This window comes from Maylandia zebra, linkage group LG8 (genome assembly GCF_041146795.1).
Source record: "Maylandia zebra isolate NMK-2024a linkage group LG8, Mzebra_GT3a, whole genome shotgun sequence".
NCBI lineage: Eukaryota > Metazoa > Chordata > Actinopteri > Cichliformes > Cichlidae > Maylandia > Maylandia zebra.
This window is the reverse complement of record NC_135174.1, coordinates 30394839-30413161: the sequence shown is the minus strand read 5'-3', so window position 1 is coordinate 30413161 and position 18323 is coordinate 30394839. Positions and strand designations below refer to the sequence as shown.

Genomic DNA, 18323 nt, shown 5'->3' with positions numbered 1-18323 from the left:
TCTCACAGAGTGATGCAAACCTTCACACAGAACGTTTAAACGCTTTATTTGGATTTCACATATAGTCTGAGTTATTTTTCGGCACATGCAGCCTCTTAAAATCTGATGAGTCCTGGAGGACTTGGCGCTGGATGGTGGTCGGCCGTGTCGTCTCAAACCGCTTCACTCGTAGTAGAAGCTGGCGGTGACCGCGAAGACGTCCGACGAGCCTTCGTACGGCGTTATGACCGGCTGCAGGCCTTTCAGCTCTTTGTAGTGGCCAAAGTGTTTGATCCTGTAGGAGCCCGCCGAGGCCGTCGGGGGAATCTGCCACTCCACTGTGGCGTTGCTCTCCCGGTTTGACCCCTTCAGCCAGTGAAACCTGCAGCAAGACAAGCGACTTTAACTCCTCAAAGGACCCTGAGTTAAAAGAGGAACGTCTGCAACCTGACTTTAGTTTCTGTTTGTATGTTTTGTGATTACAGCTCGTGAAAATCAGAAATCCAGGTTCCAGAAAATTTAGACTTTGTGTTCTTTCAGAGAGGACACTTAACCTACAGGTAGACAAAGGTGCCGGGTCATCTGCTGGTATTGGTACTGGTTGCCGATTCCACCTTCTCACAGTGCCCAATACTATCAAATAGCTTGATGATATTGTTAGTGTTTCTGATTGGTCAGGAAACTCACCTGACCTGAACCCTGCAGACACAATCAGAAAGTCTGGAGTGGACGAGAAACACTCGACCAGCTCCAACCAAAGCAACCCGAGCTTCAGTAACCCGTCAGCAGCACCGCAGGCTGACGAGGTACTCAAACCAAGTACTGAGTGTATAAATCCTTTTTTGACCAAAGGAAATATTCTAAAAATCAGGTTTCTGCTGAATTTCATGAGCTGTCGACCTTTTTTTAAAATAAAATTACAGAAGAAGGTTTTTTTGTTGTTTTTAAAATCCTGATCAGATTTTTGAGATGCACAGCTACACATTAATCTACCTGGTCTCCCATGATGCATCGTTGTGGACAACCTCCCAGGTTTCTGTTCTGTTGTCAAAAATCTCAACAGTGACAAAAGTTTTATCCCTCTGCAACAAACGAGAGGAAGAGGTCAGAAAGACGTTTCAAGTATCCTAACAATGCTAAGCTAACAGTGGCTGAAACACTAGGATACAGGTGGATGAAGAAGAAGAGTTCTTACAATATCTCCAGAGTTTCTCGGGTTTCCTGCTACAAACGTGACAGTCACAACATCACCCTGAAAACCACATTAAATATTTAAGACTCACATGCACACAGAGCGGCGTCATCAGCGTGGACCCTGAGGAACACAGTAAGAGTGTTTCCTACCTGTCTATAAACGGGGTAAACCTGCTCCAGGACGTCTCCAAAGCTCATATTCTCAGGTTTTCTGTCAAAGAGCGCCAGGGGCACAAAATTAAAGAGGTTCTCTGTGAAGAAGGGAGGCTGAGGGCCGGCTGGCAGCTCTGAGACTCTGTCCTGGAAACACGATTAATGTCAGCAAGCAGTGTTACATAGGATTGGCTTCACACTGCAGTGAGGGTCTGCTGTTGACTGTTTGCATCCGACTGGCCCTGGCTTTATGAAATATTTCTGCTGCAACCTCATTCATTCATTCAGGAGTCTTTATGTGTCACATGCGAGTACAACACGCAGCGAAATGTGTCCTGACTGATGGAACCTTTTCACTGTTTCATCTGTTTCCACCTCACATGAAGTAAAACATGTTCAGAATATGAGTTTGACGGACGTTTAGCCGTCTGACTTTGGTTCAGTTTCATGTTTTATCTCCATCATCTTTATATTTGGAAAAGATTTTCCTGTGATTTTCTTTTGTCTAGAGTAAGTAACATGTAAGCAACGTTACAGAATAATTCCTGTGATGAAATATTCTTCTGCTCGTGTTTCTCTGGCAGAGAGAGAGAGTCGGTCTCACACTGCAGCTCGTTTCAGATAAACTGGTGAAAAATCTGCTGTTTAAACTGAGCTCTGTGGGCTGACCTCGTTTTCTTTCACTAACTGTTCTGAGGGAAACGTGACCCCGTGTTTCCAATGTGCTCATGAATGCTGATGAAAGGTGTAATCCATCCATTCCCACCTGAGCAATGGCTCGGGCCAGGCCTCGATACTTCTGCAGGTAGGCACTGAGCGTGTGCGGGCCGTATATGGTTGAAGCGCCTTCATACCGCTGCACCTGAAAAATAGACAATCAGACTAAGTTTCCACCCTGCTAAATGTCCATTAATATATACACACACACATATACACTGAACAAAAATATAAACAGCACTTTTGTTTTTGCTCCCATTTTTCATGAGCTGAACTCAAAGATCTGAAACATTTTCTACAAACACAAAGGAGCCATGACTCTCAAATGTTGTTCACAGATCTGTCTAAATCTGTGTGAGTGAGAACTTCTCCTTTGCTGAGATCATCCATCCCTCCTCACAGGTGTGTCAAGGCGCTGATTAGACAGCATGAATATTGCACAGGTGCGCCTGAGACTGCCCACAATAACAGGCCACTCTGAAATATGCAGTTTGATCACACAGATGTAGCAAAACCAGTCAGTATCTGGTGTGGCCTCCATTTGCCTCACGCAGGCAACACATCTAATGGAGATGTGTTGCCTGCGTGAGGCAAAAGGTGTGCAATGGGCATGGAGTTGATCGGGTTGTTGATTGTGGGCTGTGGGTCCACTCCTCTTCAACACTTGTGCAAAGTTGCTGAATATTGGCAGGAACTGGAACTCGCTGTCGTATACGCTGAGCGCCCCAAACATGCTCAATGGGTGAGTATGCCGGCCATGCAAGAACTGGGATGTTTTCAGCTTCCAGATGTCCAGATCCTGGCAATATGGGGCCGTGCATTATCACGCTGTAACATGAGGTGATGGTCACGGATAAATGTCACAACAATGGTCCTCAGGATCCACCGCCACCACGGGCCACTCAATCCACAACGTTGACGTCAGCAGACCGCTCATCCACACGAGGCAACACAAGCTGTCTGCCATCTGCCCTGAGCAGTAAAATCATCTGTGAACAGGACACCTCTCCAATGTGCCAGACGTCATCGAATGTGAGCGACACTCGAGTCGGTTACGATGACGAACTGCAGTCAGGTCCGGACCCCGATGAGGACCACGAGCATGCAGATGAGCTTCCCTGAGACGGTTTCTGACAGTTTTTGCAGAAATTCTTTGGTTATGCAAACCGATTGTTGCTGCAGCTGTCCGGGAGGCTGGTTAGCACTGTTGCCTCACAGCAAGAAGGTCCTGAGTTCAATTCCACGGGCAGGCCAGGCTCTTTCTGTGTGGAGTTTGCATGTTCTCCCCGTGTTTAAGTGGGTTTCTCTTCAGGTACTCCGGCTTCCTCCCACAGTCCAAAGACATGCAGTTTGTGGGGACAGGCTAAATAGAAACTGCTCATAGGTGTGAATGGTTGTCTGTGTCTATTAATTAGACAATTGATTAAAAATCTACGAACAGATTAATGAAGAATGAAAATAATCGTTACTTCCCTCCCTGCTATGAAACTCATGTTTAGATGTGATGATAATCTGTTGGCATCACAGGAACAGTGTAACCACCACAGGGACACCTTTAAAAGTTTGTAATCATTTACACAGGTTTGCTTTCCACCGTCTTACTAATTTTACTCTGATATTTCATTTAAGTAACTGAGTACTTTCTCCAAATCTGACTGTTTTATGTCCAGTTGATCTTATTTAAACACTGATTTGGATTTTACAATTTAGCAAATGACTCTAAAAACTACAAATCCTATGAAGTTCAGCAGATGTGTACCTGGTACTCTTCATAGGTGGTGATGTAATGAGTGTACACGTTACTGAGGCCGGCAATCACCACCTCCATGTCCTTTAGAGTTCCCTCTGACTCCAGCTCCTGGCTCACAGTAACAACAACACAGTAAACACACAGTTATAATCCGAGATGGGCAGCGTTACTGTAATCCGATTACTTTTTTCAAGTAACGAGTAAAGTAAGGGATTACTATTGCAAAAACGGTAATTAGATTACCGTTACTTTCCCGTAGGAACGCTGCGTTACTGCGTTACTGAAACCGTGATTTTTTGCAGAATGTCTCACGACGGTGACGTAAGCGAGTGCGACGTTAGTGACAACAGCTGTGTGCAGATCAACAGTGGATCATATATCAAGTGCAGAGAGAGTATGAGCGTGCAGCGTTTAAAGCGTGGAAGTACTGACCTTACTTTGAGTTTGATTCCATAAAAAGTGACAAAAACATTAGTGTCCGCTGTGCGTGGGAAGAAAACTTCTTTTTACAGCGAAAAAACCCCTAAACTTCCAACAAGCACCGAGTAGCTACGACGTAATGGGAAACTCACAGAGAAACTCGCGGATTCTTCCACTGACCGCGGCACACCTGCACCAGGGTAAACCTCCGCCTGCCCCACTCCTGCTTTACAGGTGAAAATAGAGCAACAGGACCGCTGAGTCTTTGACTTTATTTATTTTCTGCTGTGTTTTACTTGCATCTATTTGAAAGACTGAGTGTAAACACAAAAAATATTTTATTTTATGAGCTGGAATGTGCAGAAAATAGGTTTAAATGTTAAACTAATTTCTTCCAGTCAGAGAATGTCGCATATAATTAATTTTTGCTTGATGCATAAAGTTAAAAGATTAAAACTAATAAAACAAGTTTTAAAAAGAGACTTTTCCATTTGATTACATTTTGTATGATGATTATGTAGAAAAAGTAGAACTGGGCTGAAAGATCTATCGCTCTATCACCTCTTCAGGTTGTAAATCGTGTTTTTAAAAAGTAACTAAGTAACTAATTACTTTTGAAAATAGGTAATCAGTAAGTAAGCACCGAGTGCGCAACAACGTAATGGGAAACTCACAGAGAAACTCGCTAAACTAATTAGTTACTGATTACTTTTTTCAAGTAACTTGACCAACACTGGTTATAACACGGTAACAACATAGTGATGTGACCTGTGAAGATTCGGTAATAAGAACTGTTTTCATATGAAGTGTTGATGTGTCGTTTCTCACCCCTTTGATAGCTTCTCGTAACCTCCGCCCTGACATGGTGCTGTTGAAGAAAAACACACATATATGCAGCAGAGTGTTATTACTGTGTTATAAGCAGCTGTGTTATCATTGGCTGCATTAACAGCTGTCGGTAAAACGTCGTTACGTCATTTCTCCAGGAACAGCTACGACAGCCACAGAGCCGATGGTGATCATCTGAACGTCGACGATCTGAGGATGCCAGGGCAGAGGCCAGTTCATCTGCACAGACAAACACACCACGACAGCCTCTTTACCCGTTTTATTTTATTCAATCCACCTCTCAGGTTTTACCTGCTTCTAGTAGATTTGTTCTGAGCCCTGTTCTCTTTAAGCCCAACTTTCTTTAGGGTTTGAGCTAGTTGGACCTCACAGTCCAGATTTACAGTCCAGGTTCTTTCCTGAAACTTAAAGTCAAGCCTGTGGGGAGCTGGATGAAGCATCATAACCTGTGTTAGTGTCAGACTGTAGTGATACACTGACTGTGGGTCATTGTCTGACGCGATAGCATAAATGTTGGATCCATGTTCATCACAGACTGTATTTTGTACGTGTGAGCCTCGCCTCACCTCCCCTGTGCTGAACAGGATTGGTTTGGGATGATGACATTCCTTCGTCTGATTGGACGGTGGGCCAAGCAAAGCGTCTCTGATCCCATCCCAGAAGGGGTCTCCTTCCACAGCGCCTACATGCACAGAGATACGCAGTCAGGTTATCACAGCCCATCTCAGCAGGCTTGCAGCCCAATGTGAGCTGAGGGACAGAATCACCTTGGGTGAAGTTCAGGCCTCCGCCTCCATCTGTTGTTCCTGCTGCAAAGCTGTGACCCAGAGCTGGTTTACATGTGCTCGCCTGAAACACAGACAGCGTAGCTTCTATGTGAAACAGAAGCAGGAACGTGCTGCCACAGCTTTTCTCTGTGAGGCGTTTTTACCCTGTGTTCACATTAAAAAGAAACTAACACATTAAAAGAAGCTGAGTTATCTGTTAGGAGCTGCTGTTTGTCCCACACATCGCAGAACAAGAGAAAACATGTCTGTAAAATGAATGAATGAAGAAACGATTAAAAATTTGTTCCTGGGAAACATGACATCAAATTTTAATTATTATGAATAAAATTTCTAATCTAAATTTCTTAATCTGTGTGTGTGTGTGTGTGTGTGTGTGTGTGCGTGCTGACCGTGTGTGTCTCATTGATCTGAACAGTGACATCAGTCATGTTGACCCACTGATGAGCATGATGAATAAAGCCGGTCACCTCCTCGACTGCATTTGCATACAGCTCCTGCAGGGGGCAGCGCAACAAGCACACAGTCGTGACTTTGTCACTCGTGGGGATGCTAATGGGATTCCTTTCAGGTTTAAAGGAACATTCATGAAGCAAAGACAAAGTCAAGACAGAGAAACAATGAATCTTTGGAGGGTCTGACTTTTGTCCCCATAAGCAGTGAGTCCCCACAAAGCTCCTAACCGACACACGTCCCGATATGGCAGTGAATACAAGCACAAAGCTTGTCAGATTTTTTTATCATTACGTGACGCTGTGTTGTTTTCTGAAACGAGGCACACGTACCTTGGCTTTCAGGTAGACGTTGTGTCCGATGATCCGAGTGCTCTCAAACATGTCTTCTCCAGGTCCGGACGCCAGACACATTGTAGTCTGGCAGACACACATTTATCGGTTTCCTTCTGCGATTTATTAACTATCTTAACGAGTCTGTGTGTGTGTGTGTGTTGTGTATTTACCCCTCCTATGGGACAGGAGCTGTTCAGGTAGTCACAGGGCAGCCCAGTGTTCACACAGTACGGTCCTCTGGTGTTCGGAGTGACGTCACCGAGGTTACTGGAGGAGAAACCAGCAACGAAACTTCCCTGAAACACACACACACACACACACACACACACACACACACACACACACAAAGAAAAACTTTAATTATATACCCAAATAAACCATAACGAGTAAATGTTCAGCTGGAAACTCGTCTTTCAAACACTTTGTTACCAAAATGACCAAAAATGCAAAAAATAATTTGCTTGTTTTATCTTCTGGTTTCTGGTTTTTACTGAGTTTATGTTAAAAATCACAAACTCTGAGACTGTGGTCGGGCTTTGATGCAACCTCTTCAGGTTACCTGTCCAGGTAGCCCTCCGGGGTTCTTGTCCTGCTCCAACAGGTAGGAGGCGTAGCCCATGTTGTCGCTGCTCACCATGCGGTTGGTGTAGTTCATGCTCACCGCGTGGACAGCAAACCAGCTGTCAGCAGCAAAGCTCAGTGAGAATAATGATGGTAACAAACGATGGCAGCATTATTGAAGGAGTGCTGTGTGCGTTTGTACCTGATCATACCGATGCCGTCTCCATCCTGATCGGTGAACTTCAGCACCAGCACCTGTTTGTCGGTGTTCCACTTATACCTGAAAGATCAATAACACGAACACCTGATCAAATCAGCCAATCGCGTGGCAGCAGTGCAGGTGAAGATCTACAGATGTTTCCAGCAGCCTGTCTCTGTGAGAGTTTACGAAGCTTTGAGCTTTACAGAGGAGAGCATGTCTTCAGGCTGTAAAGCCTAGAACGGCTCTCCTTATGCTGTGGAGCTGATCTATAGAAGCGACAGCAGAGCTGCAGGGATGTACTGATAGAAACAAACCGATAAATCATTCATTATTATCTACCTGCGCCTCTCCTCCTCGGGGTTGTTCAGGTACGAGTGAGGACTTCTGTTCAGGCTGCTGTCGTCCAGCTCTCCTCTGTTCCTGTAGACCCTGCCGGGCTTCATGTTATTGTGGGCTATGTCTATACTCTGGAATCAGGGTTTCAATTATGAGTACACAGTTCATCGGTACGACCTTACCCTGACAGATAAACATTTCTAATAAAAGTAATCATGTAAAAGTGCATTCTCCATCCCCCCTGAACTACCCAGTGTGTCTTTGCTGGGTAGAAGAATAAGAACTGATTAGGAACACATAGGAATGTGTGGGAGTTTACTGTGGTCCATCAAAAAACACACACACACACCTTAACAATGCCGTTGACCAACGGCTCGATGGCAGCCTTCATGTAACCGCCTGTGATCATGAACAGCGTGTACTGGAAATATCCACCGAGTCCACAGTGAGTGTGAGTCCCACTCAGAACAACGTTGTCCTGCCGGTATAGATCCCCGTACTTCACCTGCAGTGCCTGCAGAACCTGCACACACACACACACACACGTACTGCTTTGTGTGCTTTGTGAAGACCTCTAACATGAGACACACTGGTCCCCACAAAGACAGATGTACAAGTCAAGCACACACAGCAGCGATCAGAGGATAATGTCTCCACACATTTGTGAGACCTTTAAGACTCTCTGATGATGTCGATGCGTCATCCTTGAGAACAATAAGAACAGCGGTGAAACTACAGCGTGAGGTTAGCTGAGGTAACACCCAGCAGGGGCGGGGGCTCCCAGCGCTGATCCCAGACCCAGATAAATGGGAAAGATTGTATCAGGAAGAGATTCAGTGTAAAATCTCTGATAAACATGCAGGTCATAAAGAAGAAGTCCATCAGAGGGACCGCTCAGAGTCAGAGAGGCTGACATGGTCTGAGCACGTGCAGAGGAGGGAGGGTGGAGGATGGAGGCAGGATGAGGAGAGGAAGACCTCAGAGGAGATGGATGTAGTGAAGGAGGACATTCAGACGGTGGGTGAGAGAGAGGAGGATGCTGGGATAGGAGGAAGTGGAGGCAGATGATCTGCTGAGGAGACCCGCTTCAGCCCAGAAAGTAAAACTTTGAATAGAGTGTGAGTGTGTGTGTGTGTGTGTGTGTGTGTGTGTGTGTGGTCACCTCGAGTCGGAGCCTCTGTGAAACCATTCCTATGTCTGCCGTGACGAACACCACCCTGCGCTTGCCGTCATCGACGATGAAGGCTCTGCTGTACAAACGGGTGTGTATGCCTGCAGCCGTCTGCTGAGGGTTTGCATAGCCCATCTAAACACACACATTAAAACCTTCTCAGCAGGTGAGATTAATGAAGTTTCACAGTGATTTCACAGTTGTTTATGTTCCTGTTAAAGTGTGAGTGGGCAGCTCGCGTCTGCAGGATCACAGACGTTCACACAAATGTGACTGTGGTACCTGAACACACACACATTCTCACACAGAGTGTGATCTGTGTGTCTTTGCCTTCTACGACGATGAAAGTCATGCTGGCTATAGGATGTGTTTCATGCCAGAACCCAGATTACAGACAAGGTTTTACAGACGATAATCCTGCTGCTTCCAACAGACTCTATATGTTCCTATTCACTAATGTTTTTATGACCGCTCAGCGTTCGGCACTTAGACCATAAAGATTATCAGTCCAAGCACACCCAGTCGAACCGGAGCGGCAGACTTTGGAGTTTGTTCTCTGCAGGTCCTCTGCTGCTGTTTTCATCTGCACTCATTTACATGTCAGAGTTCTGGGTCTGCTTGACAGGAAGTTCAGAAATGTTTACGGCTGGATCCGCCCAATTCCCATCGCCTGTGGTTGGTTGAAGTTGAGGAATGTCATTCAGTTGTGAAGGTCCCGGGTGCAGCTTCCAGTGAGCAGCTCTGATGCTGCTGGAATCAGAAATAGTTTAAATGGCAGAGATCGGGTGGAGGTGGGCTGCAAAGCGGCTTACAGAGGCAGCAGCAACTACTGACTATGAGCGCCACCAGCTGGATGTGTGCTGACACTGAGATCATCTCTTCAGAACGAGAAGTTGTGCTCGTATATTGTTAACGTGGAAAAAAATGAACAGTAACTTGGCTAACTGTTACTTCCCCAGCTGTTCTCTGAAGTTCTGAAGAAGAACTCCAGAGAACAGCTGTGACCCACCTGCAGGAGCCCGGAGAACTGTTGCTCAACAGCACTTTAAAAATAACCACAAGGTCTGCCTCTGTAGAAGCAAAGCATAAAGAACTGAGCTGTGGCTCAAGACTTTTGCACAGTTCTGTGCACATATGGGTGACTTCATGTTAAACGCAGCACGAGTCCCTGAAGGCAGCATGAGTGAGTTTGTGGTACTGACCATAGGGACATCAGCCGGCGGTCCGGTGCAGTCGGCTCGGCCCACGCCGATCAGGTAAGGTGTGTGCTGAGGGGGCGGAGTCTCTGGATCTGACAGGACGACAGATTTGAATTCATTACGACCTCAGATGTTGGTAATATTTTCATACTTTAGATCTGCTGTGACAACACTGAGAATGAACCTGATTCAGTGTTTTATAATCAGACAGCAGTTTGTGCCACAAATCACTGAATCTGACCAATCACATAAAAGCAGAAGCTCAATCAGGAAGTAAATTGCACATCTGTGTTCATGTGGCGCTCTTAAAGGTGCCGGTCTGTAAACATGGGTGTTTAGGATCGTCCCCATAGTAACAGTTGGTCGGGCGTGTCGAGCCGTTGGATGGTCAGTTTTTCCTGCAAATGTTTTTTGCTCCTGAAATTTGAATCATAGCTGCTGAAACATAAAACAGACATTTATGCACGAACAAAGTTTCCTATTAACTGTTATGTTGATTAGCATTAACAAGCACTCAGAGGACAGCTCCGCTCTGACCTGACCCTAACCTTTGACCTGTGACCTTGTGACTAAAATGGTGCATTTTATCTTTGGCTTCTATAAACTGCACAAACTTGAGGTTTTAAGATATATTCATGCAGTGTGCGATTATGATGTCACATTAAAACAATAAAAAGTGCTGGTCAGCTATCTCAACGCCCTTTCATACGACATTGACTCCATATGGTTCTCAAGGTTTTTCCAGGTCAGTTTTGACCTTCGACACTAACAATGAAGGTCAAATGTTTGACCAGCGTGGGCACTCGTGTCCCCGGGACCGTTGTGGTGAAGATTGAAGACAATTCTTAAAAGATTGTGGGTAACACAGTTTTTACTCATTTTCATATTTGCTGTGACCTTTGACCCTGACTCAATATCACCACAGTGAAATCAGCTCGAGCTGTTGTTGGTATCTACCATCACACAAAATTTTTACATTTTATCTTGAAAACTGAGGACGCTAGACTGCTAACAGACAAACGGACGACCAGAACCAAGGACGTCCGTCCTCCAAACACGCTGTCGGAACAAAGTCGACAAAGCTCCGAGTACATGACAGCATGAACATCTGAGGTTTTATCAAGCAGTTTCTCACCTGCGTGCGTTTCCCTGGTAACGTACAGTACAACCAGCGAGATGCACACGCCGGTCATAACGACGAAGATGACGCCGAGCGTCACTTCCAGAGCTGAAAACCCACAGCACAGCGACTTCCTGCTTCCCATTCTGTCTGTAGGAAACACACTGAAATGATTTCACCTTTCAGAGCTTCATATCATCAAAAACACGATAATACAAGAAGAAGAATTTCAGAGTCGGATCTTCTCAACATGTTTGAAGAAATGAATCATGGGAACAACAATCCGTCTGTCTGATGACTTCAGAGCGGTTGATGCTCATCAGGCTAAAGACCAGACTCCATAAATCTGCCTCAGACCTTCATCAGGTTTTTCCATTAAAGGTCAGACAGCCAGAGTCCGTCCACGAGTAGAAACCAGCAGCGAGGTTTCACAGATCAGACACTTCGGATCATTTTGCTCATTAAATCAATCAATCAATCAATTTTCCTTCTGTTTGTTTACTTTGTTTCTCTTTTTCTGCTTTTTGGGGAAATATAGAAAAGAGTTCACAAATGTTTCCAGCTACACATGGAAGGAAACTTTATATGATTTCTTTGATTTATTTGTTGCAGATGAAAATGATTATTATCTTTTAAAGCAGGTGACCGTCTCTGAGTCTCCGTCAAGCTCACGTCTGACAAACGCTCACATTCAGGCGCGAGACGAGCATAAAGACACGACTCACCTGGAGTTGGAGCTTCTGAGAAAGTGTCTGTTCTGACAGTCTGACAGCTCAGAGCAGCTCGGCTCTTATCTCTCTGATAAACACGAGTCTGCAGGTAAAAAGCTCCAAAGGTTAGCACAAAGGTAAATCACAGATGCTGATCGGCGATTCCAGATAAAAACAACCTCGATGGTAATAAGACAATAAATTTGTTCCACCTGTTATCAGACTGATACTTTGAGTTTGATCTCTCAGCACCTCGAAAACAGCCGTTGAACTTCTCTCGGCTCGAGGATCGCTCACCTGCTCGTAGGACAGACGGTCTTCTGCAGAACCCTGAGTGATCTCAGAACCAGAACCCGGTGCAGCAGGGAGCCATGAGGTAACACGCCTCAGTCCTAATCCCGTCATAGCTAGAAGCAGCTGAAGCTCATGTAAAGGTAAACGTGACAATATCACAGTGAGCTCCTCAAATAACAGGGTGTCCAACATGGGGCCAGGAGCCCACATCTGACCTGCCAAAGGTCTAATGCGGCCCAGCAGATGGAACCTCAAATATTTTTCAATAAAGCACGTTTCTGCTCCTCGTGTAATAACAGCTGGGGTACTACTCGAGCCTTACACTGCAAGGGAGCTAACATATATCTATTATATACAGGAAGAGGGTGATAGACCATCTGAAGCTGTTAGAATGAGACAAGGCTGTTGACCGGACCTCATAGCACAGGCTGTACCCAGGGGAGTCTACACCAAGTCTGTATGGTTTACTGAAGATACATAACCAGGAAGCACCTTTAAGACCGATTGTCTGCATGATCAACTCCGTTACCTGTAACATCTTCAAGTTTCTGGCTTCAATTCTCAACCTGCTGGTGGACAGCTCTGAACACCACATCCAGAACTCTTTGGATTGTGTTGAGAAGGTGAGAGATGTCATTATGGAGGGAGATGAAACCATGGTCTCGTACGACGTTACATCTCTCTTCTTTAACCGGAAGGTTGCCGGTTCGTTCCCCCAGCTCTCTCTGTCCTGGTCGTTGTGTCCTTGGGCAAGACACTTCACCTACCGCCTACTGGTGATGGCCAGAGGGGCCGATGGCGCAATATGGCAGCCTCGCTTCTGTCAGTCTGCCCCAGGGCAGCTGTGGCTACAACCATAGCTGCCTCCACCAGTGTGTGAATGTGAGAGTGAATGAATAGTGGTATTGTAAAGTGATTTGGGTGCCTTGAAAAGCGCTATATAAATCCAATCCATTCACTTGCATCCCAGTCACAGAAGCGTTGGAGGTAGTTCGTAAGAGATTACAGGATGACCCCAACCTCAGCAACAGGACCGCTCTCAGCATCGACAGTGTGTGTTTGAACTGTGTCTTCATTCCACCTACTTCACATACAAGGGTCAGTTCTACAGGCAGAAACATGGGTGTGCCATGGGCTCCCCAGTTTCACCCATCGTGGCCAATTTGTACATGGAAGAAGTGGAAAAGAGGGCTTTGCTATCCTACCCTGGAACACCACCAAGCCATTAGTTCAGGTATGTGGATGACACCTGGGTTGAAAATCAAATCTCAGGACGTGCCACATTTCATGGATCACATTAACTCGGTGGACCGACACATCAAATTCACCAGGGAGGATATGAACAGTGGCAGGTTAGCCTTCTTAGACTGTGAGATTTCCATCAGTAATGGGGGACATCTAAAAGCTGACGTGTACCGTAAACCTACACACACGGATCAGTATCTAAGGTTTGACTCTCATCATCCACTGGAGCACAAACTGGGCGTCACCAGGACGCTACAACACAGAGCGAACACCATCCCCACTGACACAGCAGCCAGGGAGGCAGAAGAACATCAAGAAGGCCCTGAGTAAATGTGGTTATCCCAGCTGGACTTTTGTCAAAGCTGGGAAGGCTCCTAAAGAAAGCTCCGATCCAGGAGAGAAGGACAACCGCTGCCCAAGTGAAAACCTGTAGTGATCCCGTACGTGTCAGGAGTATTGGAGCAGCTGAGACGCATTTTTTCTAAACACCGGGTCTCTGTGGCTTTTAAACCCCAAAACACGCTGTGCCAAAAACTGGTCCACCCCAAGGATCGGGTCCCCCGACACAAACAGAGTAACATAGTGTATGCTGTTAAGTGCAGGAGGACTGGCAGGATTTATACATCAGGGAAACCAAACAACCTCTGGCTAAGAGGACGGCACAACACAGAAGAGCCACCTCACCAGGCCAGGACTCTGCAGTCTATTTACACCTACAGGCCAGTGGACACTCTTTCAATGATGAGGATGTAACATCCTGGACAGGGAGGAACGCTGGTTTGAGGGCGGAGTCAAGGAGGCCATTTACGTGAAAAGGGAAAGACCATCTCTGAATCGAGGAGGGGCCTAAGGGTACATCTGTCACCATCTTACAATGCTGTGATTGCAGCCATTATAGCAGTAATATTATACTGAGAGATAAGGTCTGTAATCAAAGGAAATGCAATAAACAGAAAATACAGCAGTGTAAAAACAGCTGGAGCATGCGCTGCCACGGCACAGGCTGTTAACGAGTTTCACGGTTTCTGCTCTGCACGTTTGTTAATCACATCAAAGGATCACTTGGTGTCGCAGCTGTCTGTAGCTGGGCTGTCATAAAGGTTGGAGAAAATAAAGCATGAATGAAAAATGTGTTTATACACCAGAGGAATCTAAACGATCCTCATCAACACTCATAATTACTCTGAAGGACAGAAGCCATAAAACAGACATGTCACAGGTGTAAGACACACAACTCAGAGCTGCAGGGCAGTGTGGGAGTGTCGGTGGACCATAACATTACCTCTGCTGTGCTTTCTGTGGAACAGCAGCCGTTATTCCAGGGAACACTGAGGCGTTCCCACACGCACATCATGGGATGTTCAAACTTGTTTACACGGGTTATGTCACGTTAGAATATGATGGTTAAAAACTAAAAAACAAAGCTAAACTTACTTATGAGAACTATGTTAGGACAGTTTATTTATTACAAGTATGCATATCTAAGAATAACTTGATGCATCTGACTGTTTACAAACTGACAAACATTTCAAGTTCTACTAAACTAAAAACAATTTGTGGTAACTTTTTTTTTATCATTGTTGAAATTTCTAGAATAACACTTATATTAATATAACACTGAATGCAAATATGAGTCATTTTTGACCAGGACATGTCCTTCAACGCACATATTAAACTAATATGTAAGACTGCTTTCTTCCATTTGTGCAACATCTCTAAAGTTAGAAATATCCTGTCTCAGAGTGATGCTGAAAAACTAGTTCATGCATTTATTACTTCCAGGCTGGACGACTGTAATTCATTATTATCAGGAAGTCCTAAAAACTCCCTGAAAAGCCTTCAGCTAATCCAAAATGCTGCAGCAAGAGTCCTGACAGGGACTAGAAAGAGAGAGCAGGTTTCTCCTGTTTTGGCTTCCTGTTAAATCCAGAATTCAAAATCCTGCTCCTCACATACAAGGTCTTAAATAATCAGGCCCCATCTTATCTTAATGACCTTGTAGTACCATATCACCCTATTAGAGCACTTCGCTCTCGCTCTGCAGGCCTACTTGTTGTTCCTAGAGTATTTAAAAGTAGAATGGGAGGCAGAGCCTTCAGTTTTCAGGCCCCTCTTCTGTGGAACCAGCTTCCAGTTTGGATTCAGGAGACAGACACTATCTCTACTTTCAAGATTAGGCTTCAAACTTTCCTTTTTGCTAAAGCATATAGTTAGGGCTGGACCAGGCGACCCTGAGTCCTCCCTTAGTTATGCTGCAATAGGTGTAGGCTGCCGGGGGATTCCCATGATGCACTGGGTGTTTCTTCTTCACTCACTATGTGTTAACAGACCTCTCTGCACTGAATCATATCTGTTATTAATCTCTGTCTCTCTTCCACAGCATGTCTTTGTCCTCTTCTCGATTTCCATTTTGACTTTTAACGACCGAAACTCTGGCAGAAACACACAAAGGTCTTTTAAGTAGATGCCTAATAACATAATTTACACTTTGAATATCTTCTGTGGGCTCTGAACAACAGAATCCTAGACACATCAGAACATCAAACAGTTATATTGCCATCACTGTTATAATCTCACAATGAAACACAGTCTCAGATTTAATTATTCTGAAACTACGTTTAGGCCTACCACAACGTTGTTTTATAGTTACTGATATCATCAATATAAACATATTTATTGTTCTGTCACAAGTGCAGTCTCTAGTTTAAACAACACATTTGTTTTTCATTCCAACACAGGAGCTCGAACGTTGTAATATTTGAAGGATGGCTTGTTTCCAGTCCAGGCATTACTGCCTGAATGACTGTCATGGATCGAGGTGATGCAAATGTAAGTGCAGAAGAAAGTCTTTAACTTCCCTTCAGCACAGTGGCAGTGGATGTGGGTTGGAGAGTCAGTGAGCTTGAACCTGACCATCTTCACTGACCATTTGTTTTTTGTTTTGTTTTTTTGGGGGGTTTGTTTGCCTGTCCCATTTGGTTCTTTAGCCATCAGAATTGTTGTCTGAAGACCAACAAGGATACTGTGAGATTATTATATTATCTTATGCCATGTTATACCCCTAATTAAAGATTGTGAAATTATTATGTAGTTTTAGTTTGTAGTCCTCTCCGTGAATCGCTACCTTATCGTGGTGGAGGGGTTTGTGTGTCCCAGGGATCCCAGGGGCTATGTTGTCTGGGGGCTTTGTCCCCTGGTAGGGTCTCCCATGGCAAATTGGTCCTGGGTGAGGGACCAGACAAAGAGCAATTCAGAAGACCCTTATGAAGAGAACATCGAGGGAACAGTTTACCCCTCCCGGGATAGGGTTACCGGGGCCCCGCCCTGGAGCCAGGCCCGGGGAGGGTGCCCGAGGGCGAGCGTCTGGTGGCCGGGCCTTTGGGCACAGCCCGAAGAGGAGACATGGGCCCATCCTCCCGCAGGCCCACCACCCGCAGGAGGCGCCATATGGGTCGGGTGCATTGTGTGCCGGGTGGCGGCCAGGAGCGGAGGCCCTGGCGGACTGACCCCCGGCTGCCAAGACTGGCAATAGGGACATGGAATGTCACCTCTCTGGTGGGGAAGGAGCCTATGTTAGTGCGTGAGGTTGAGACGTACCGGCTAGATATAGTCGGGCTCACCTCTACGCATGGCTTGGGCTCTGGAACCAGTCTCCTGGAGAGGGGCTGGACTCTGTCTCAGTCTGGAGTTGCCCCTGGTGAGAGGCGGCGGGCTGGGGTGGGTATTCTAATATCCCCTCGGCTTGCTGCCGGTACGTTGGGGTTTTTCCCGGTGGACGAGAGAGTTTGTTCCCTGCGCCTTAGGGTCGGGGAACGGGTCCTGACTGTCATCTGTGCTTATGTGCCGAGTGGCAGTTCAGAGTACCTAGCCTTCTTAGAGTTCGGAAAGGCCATGGAAAAAGACTTTCAGACTGCCTCGAAGAGATTCTGGCAAACCGTCAGGCGTCTCAGGAGGGGAAAGCGGTGCTCTACCTGCACTGTGTATAGTGCTGGCGGAGCGCTGCTGACATCCTTAATCCCACTGACACGTCTTCCGAGGAGGAAGCAGAGTCTGGGGATGAGGGGAATGACCCGCCAATTTCCGGGGGCGAGGTCACTGAGGCAGTTAAACAACTCCTTGGTGGCAGAGCCCCTGGTGTTGATGAGGTCCGCCCTGAGTTCCTGAAGGCTCTGGACGTTGTAGGGCTGTCCTGGTTGACACACCTCTGCAATGTTGCGTGGAGTCTATGCCAGGGTGCTGGAAAGGAGAGTTCGTCCGTTAGTCGAACCTCGGATACAGGAGGAACAATGCGGTTTTCGTCCTGGCCGTGGAACACTGGACCAGCTCTTTATCCTCTCCAGGATACTTGAGGGTGCATGGGAGTTTGCCCAACCAGTCTACATGTGTTTTGTGGACTTGGAGAAGGCATTAGACCGTGTCCCTCAGGGTGTCCTGTGGGAGGTGTTGCGGGAGTATGAGGTGTCTGGCCCATTGCTACGGGCCATTCGATCCCTATATAACCGTTGCAAGAGCTTGGTTCGCATTGCCGGCAATAAGTCGGACTCGTTCCCGGTGGGTGATGGGCTCCGCCAGGGCTGCCCTTTGTCTCCGGTTCTGTTCATAATTTTTATGGACAGGATTTCTAGGCGCAGCCAAGTGGCGGAGGGCTTTCGCTTTGGTGGCCTCAGAATCTCATCTCTGATTTTTGCAGATGATGTGGTTCTGTTGGCTTCATCGGGTGAGGGCCTCCAGCTCGCACTGGAACGGTTCGCAGCCGAGTGTGAAGCAGCGGGAATGAGGATCAGCACCTCCAAATCTGAGGCCATGGTTCTCAGCCGGAAAAGGGTGGAGTGCCCACTCCGGGTCGGGGA

The 18323-nt window shown here is 46.2% G+C and overlaps 1 protein-coding gene across 1 annotated transcript; it reads right to left on the bottom strand.

Annotated features, from left to right (window-relative positions):
• Nucleotides 1-29: 29 nt before the first annotated feature.
• asah2 (N-acylsphingosine amidohydrolase 2) lies at nt 30-11374 on the bottom strand. The gene is made up of 20 exons (XM_004565241.4): nt 11240-11374; nt 10108-10196; nt 8897-9040; nt 8084-8257; nt 7738-7865; nt 7399-7476; nt 7195-7315; nt 6806-6931; nt 6633-6719; nt 6240-6344; nt 5830-5911; nt 5629-5744; nt 5187-5281; nt 5042-5081; nt 3803-3901; nt 2093-2188; nt 1324-1473; nt 1175-1231; nt 973-1061; nt 30-361 (listed from the first exon to the last, which is right to left on the bottom strand). The coding sequence occupies exons 1-20, from the start codon at nt 11367-11369 to the stop codon at nt 163-165; spliced, it is 2205 nt and encodes a 734-aa protein (XP_004565298.1). The 5' UTR covers nt 11370-11374; the 3' UTR covers nt 30-162.
• Between the last annotated feature and the right edge of the window lie 6949 nt (nt 11375-18323).

Bases quoted from the DNA above. Each gene is read 5' to 3' on its own strand.
- asah2 (XM_004565241.4), bottom strand. From the start codon at position 11,369: ATGGGAAGCAGGAAGTCGCTGTGCTGTGGGTTTTCAGCTCTGGAAGTG. The intron at 9,041-10,107 runs GTCAGTACCACA...GTGTGTGTTTAG, and splicing joins CGCCGGCTGATGTCCCTATG to ATGGGCTATGCAAACCCTCA. The intron at 5,282-5,628 runs GTGAGGCGAGGC...TTGTCTGTGCAG, and splicing joins TCCTGTTCAGCACAGGGGAG to ATGAACTGGCCTCTGCCCTG.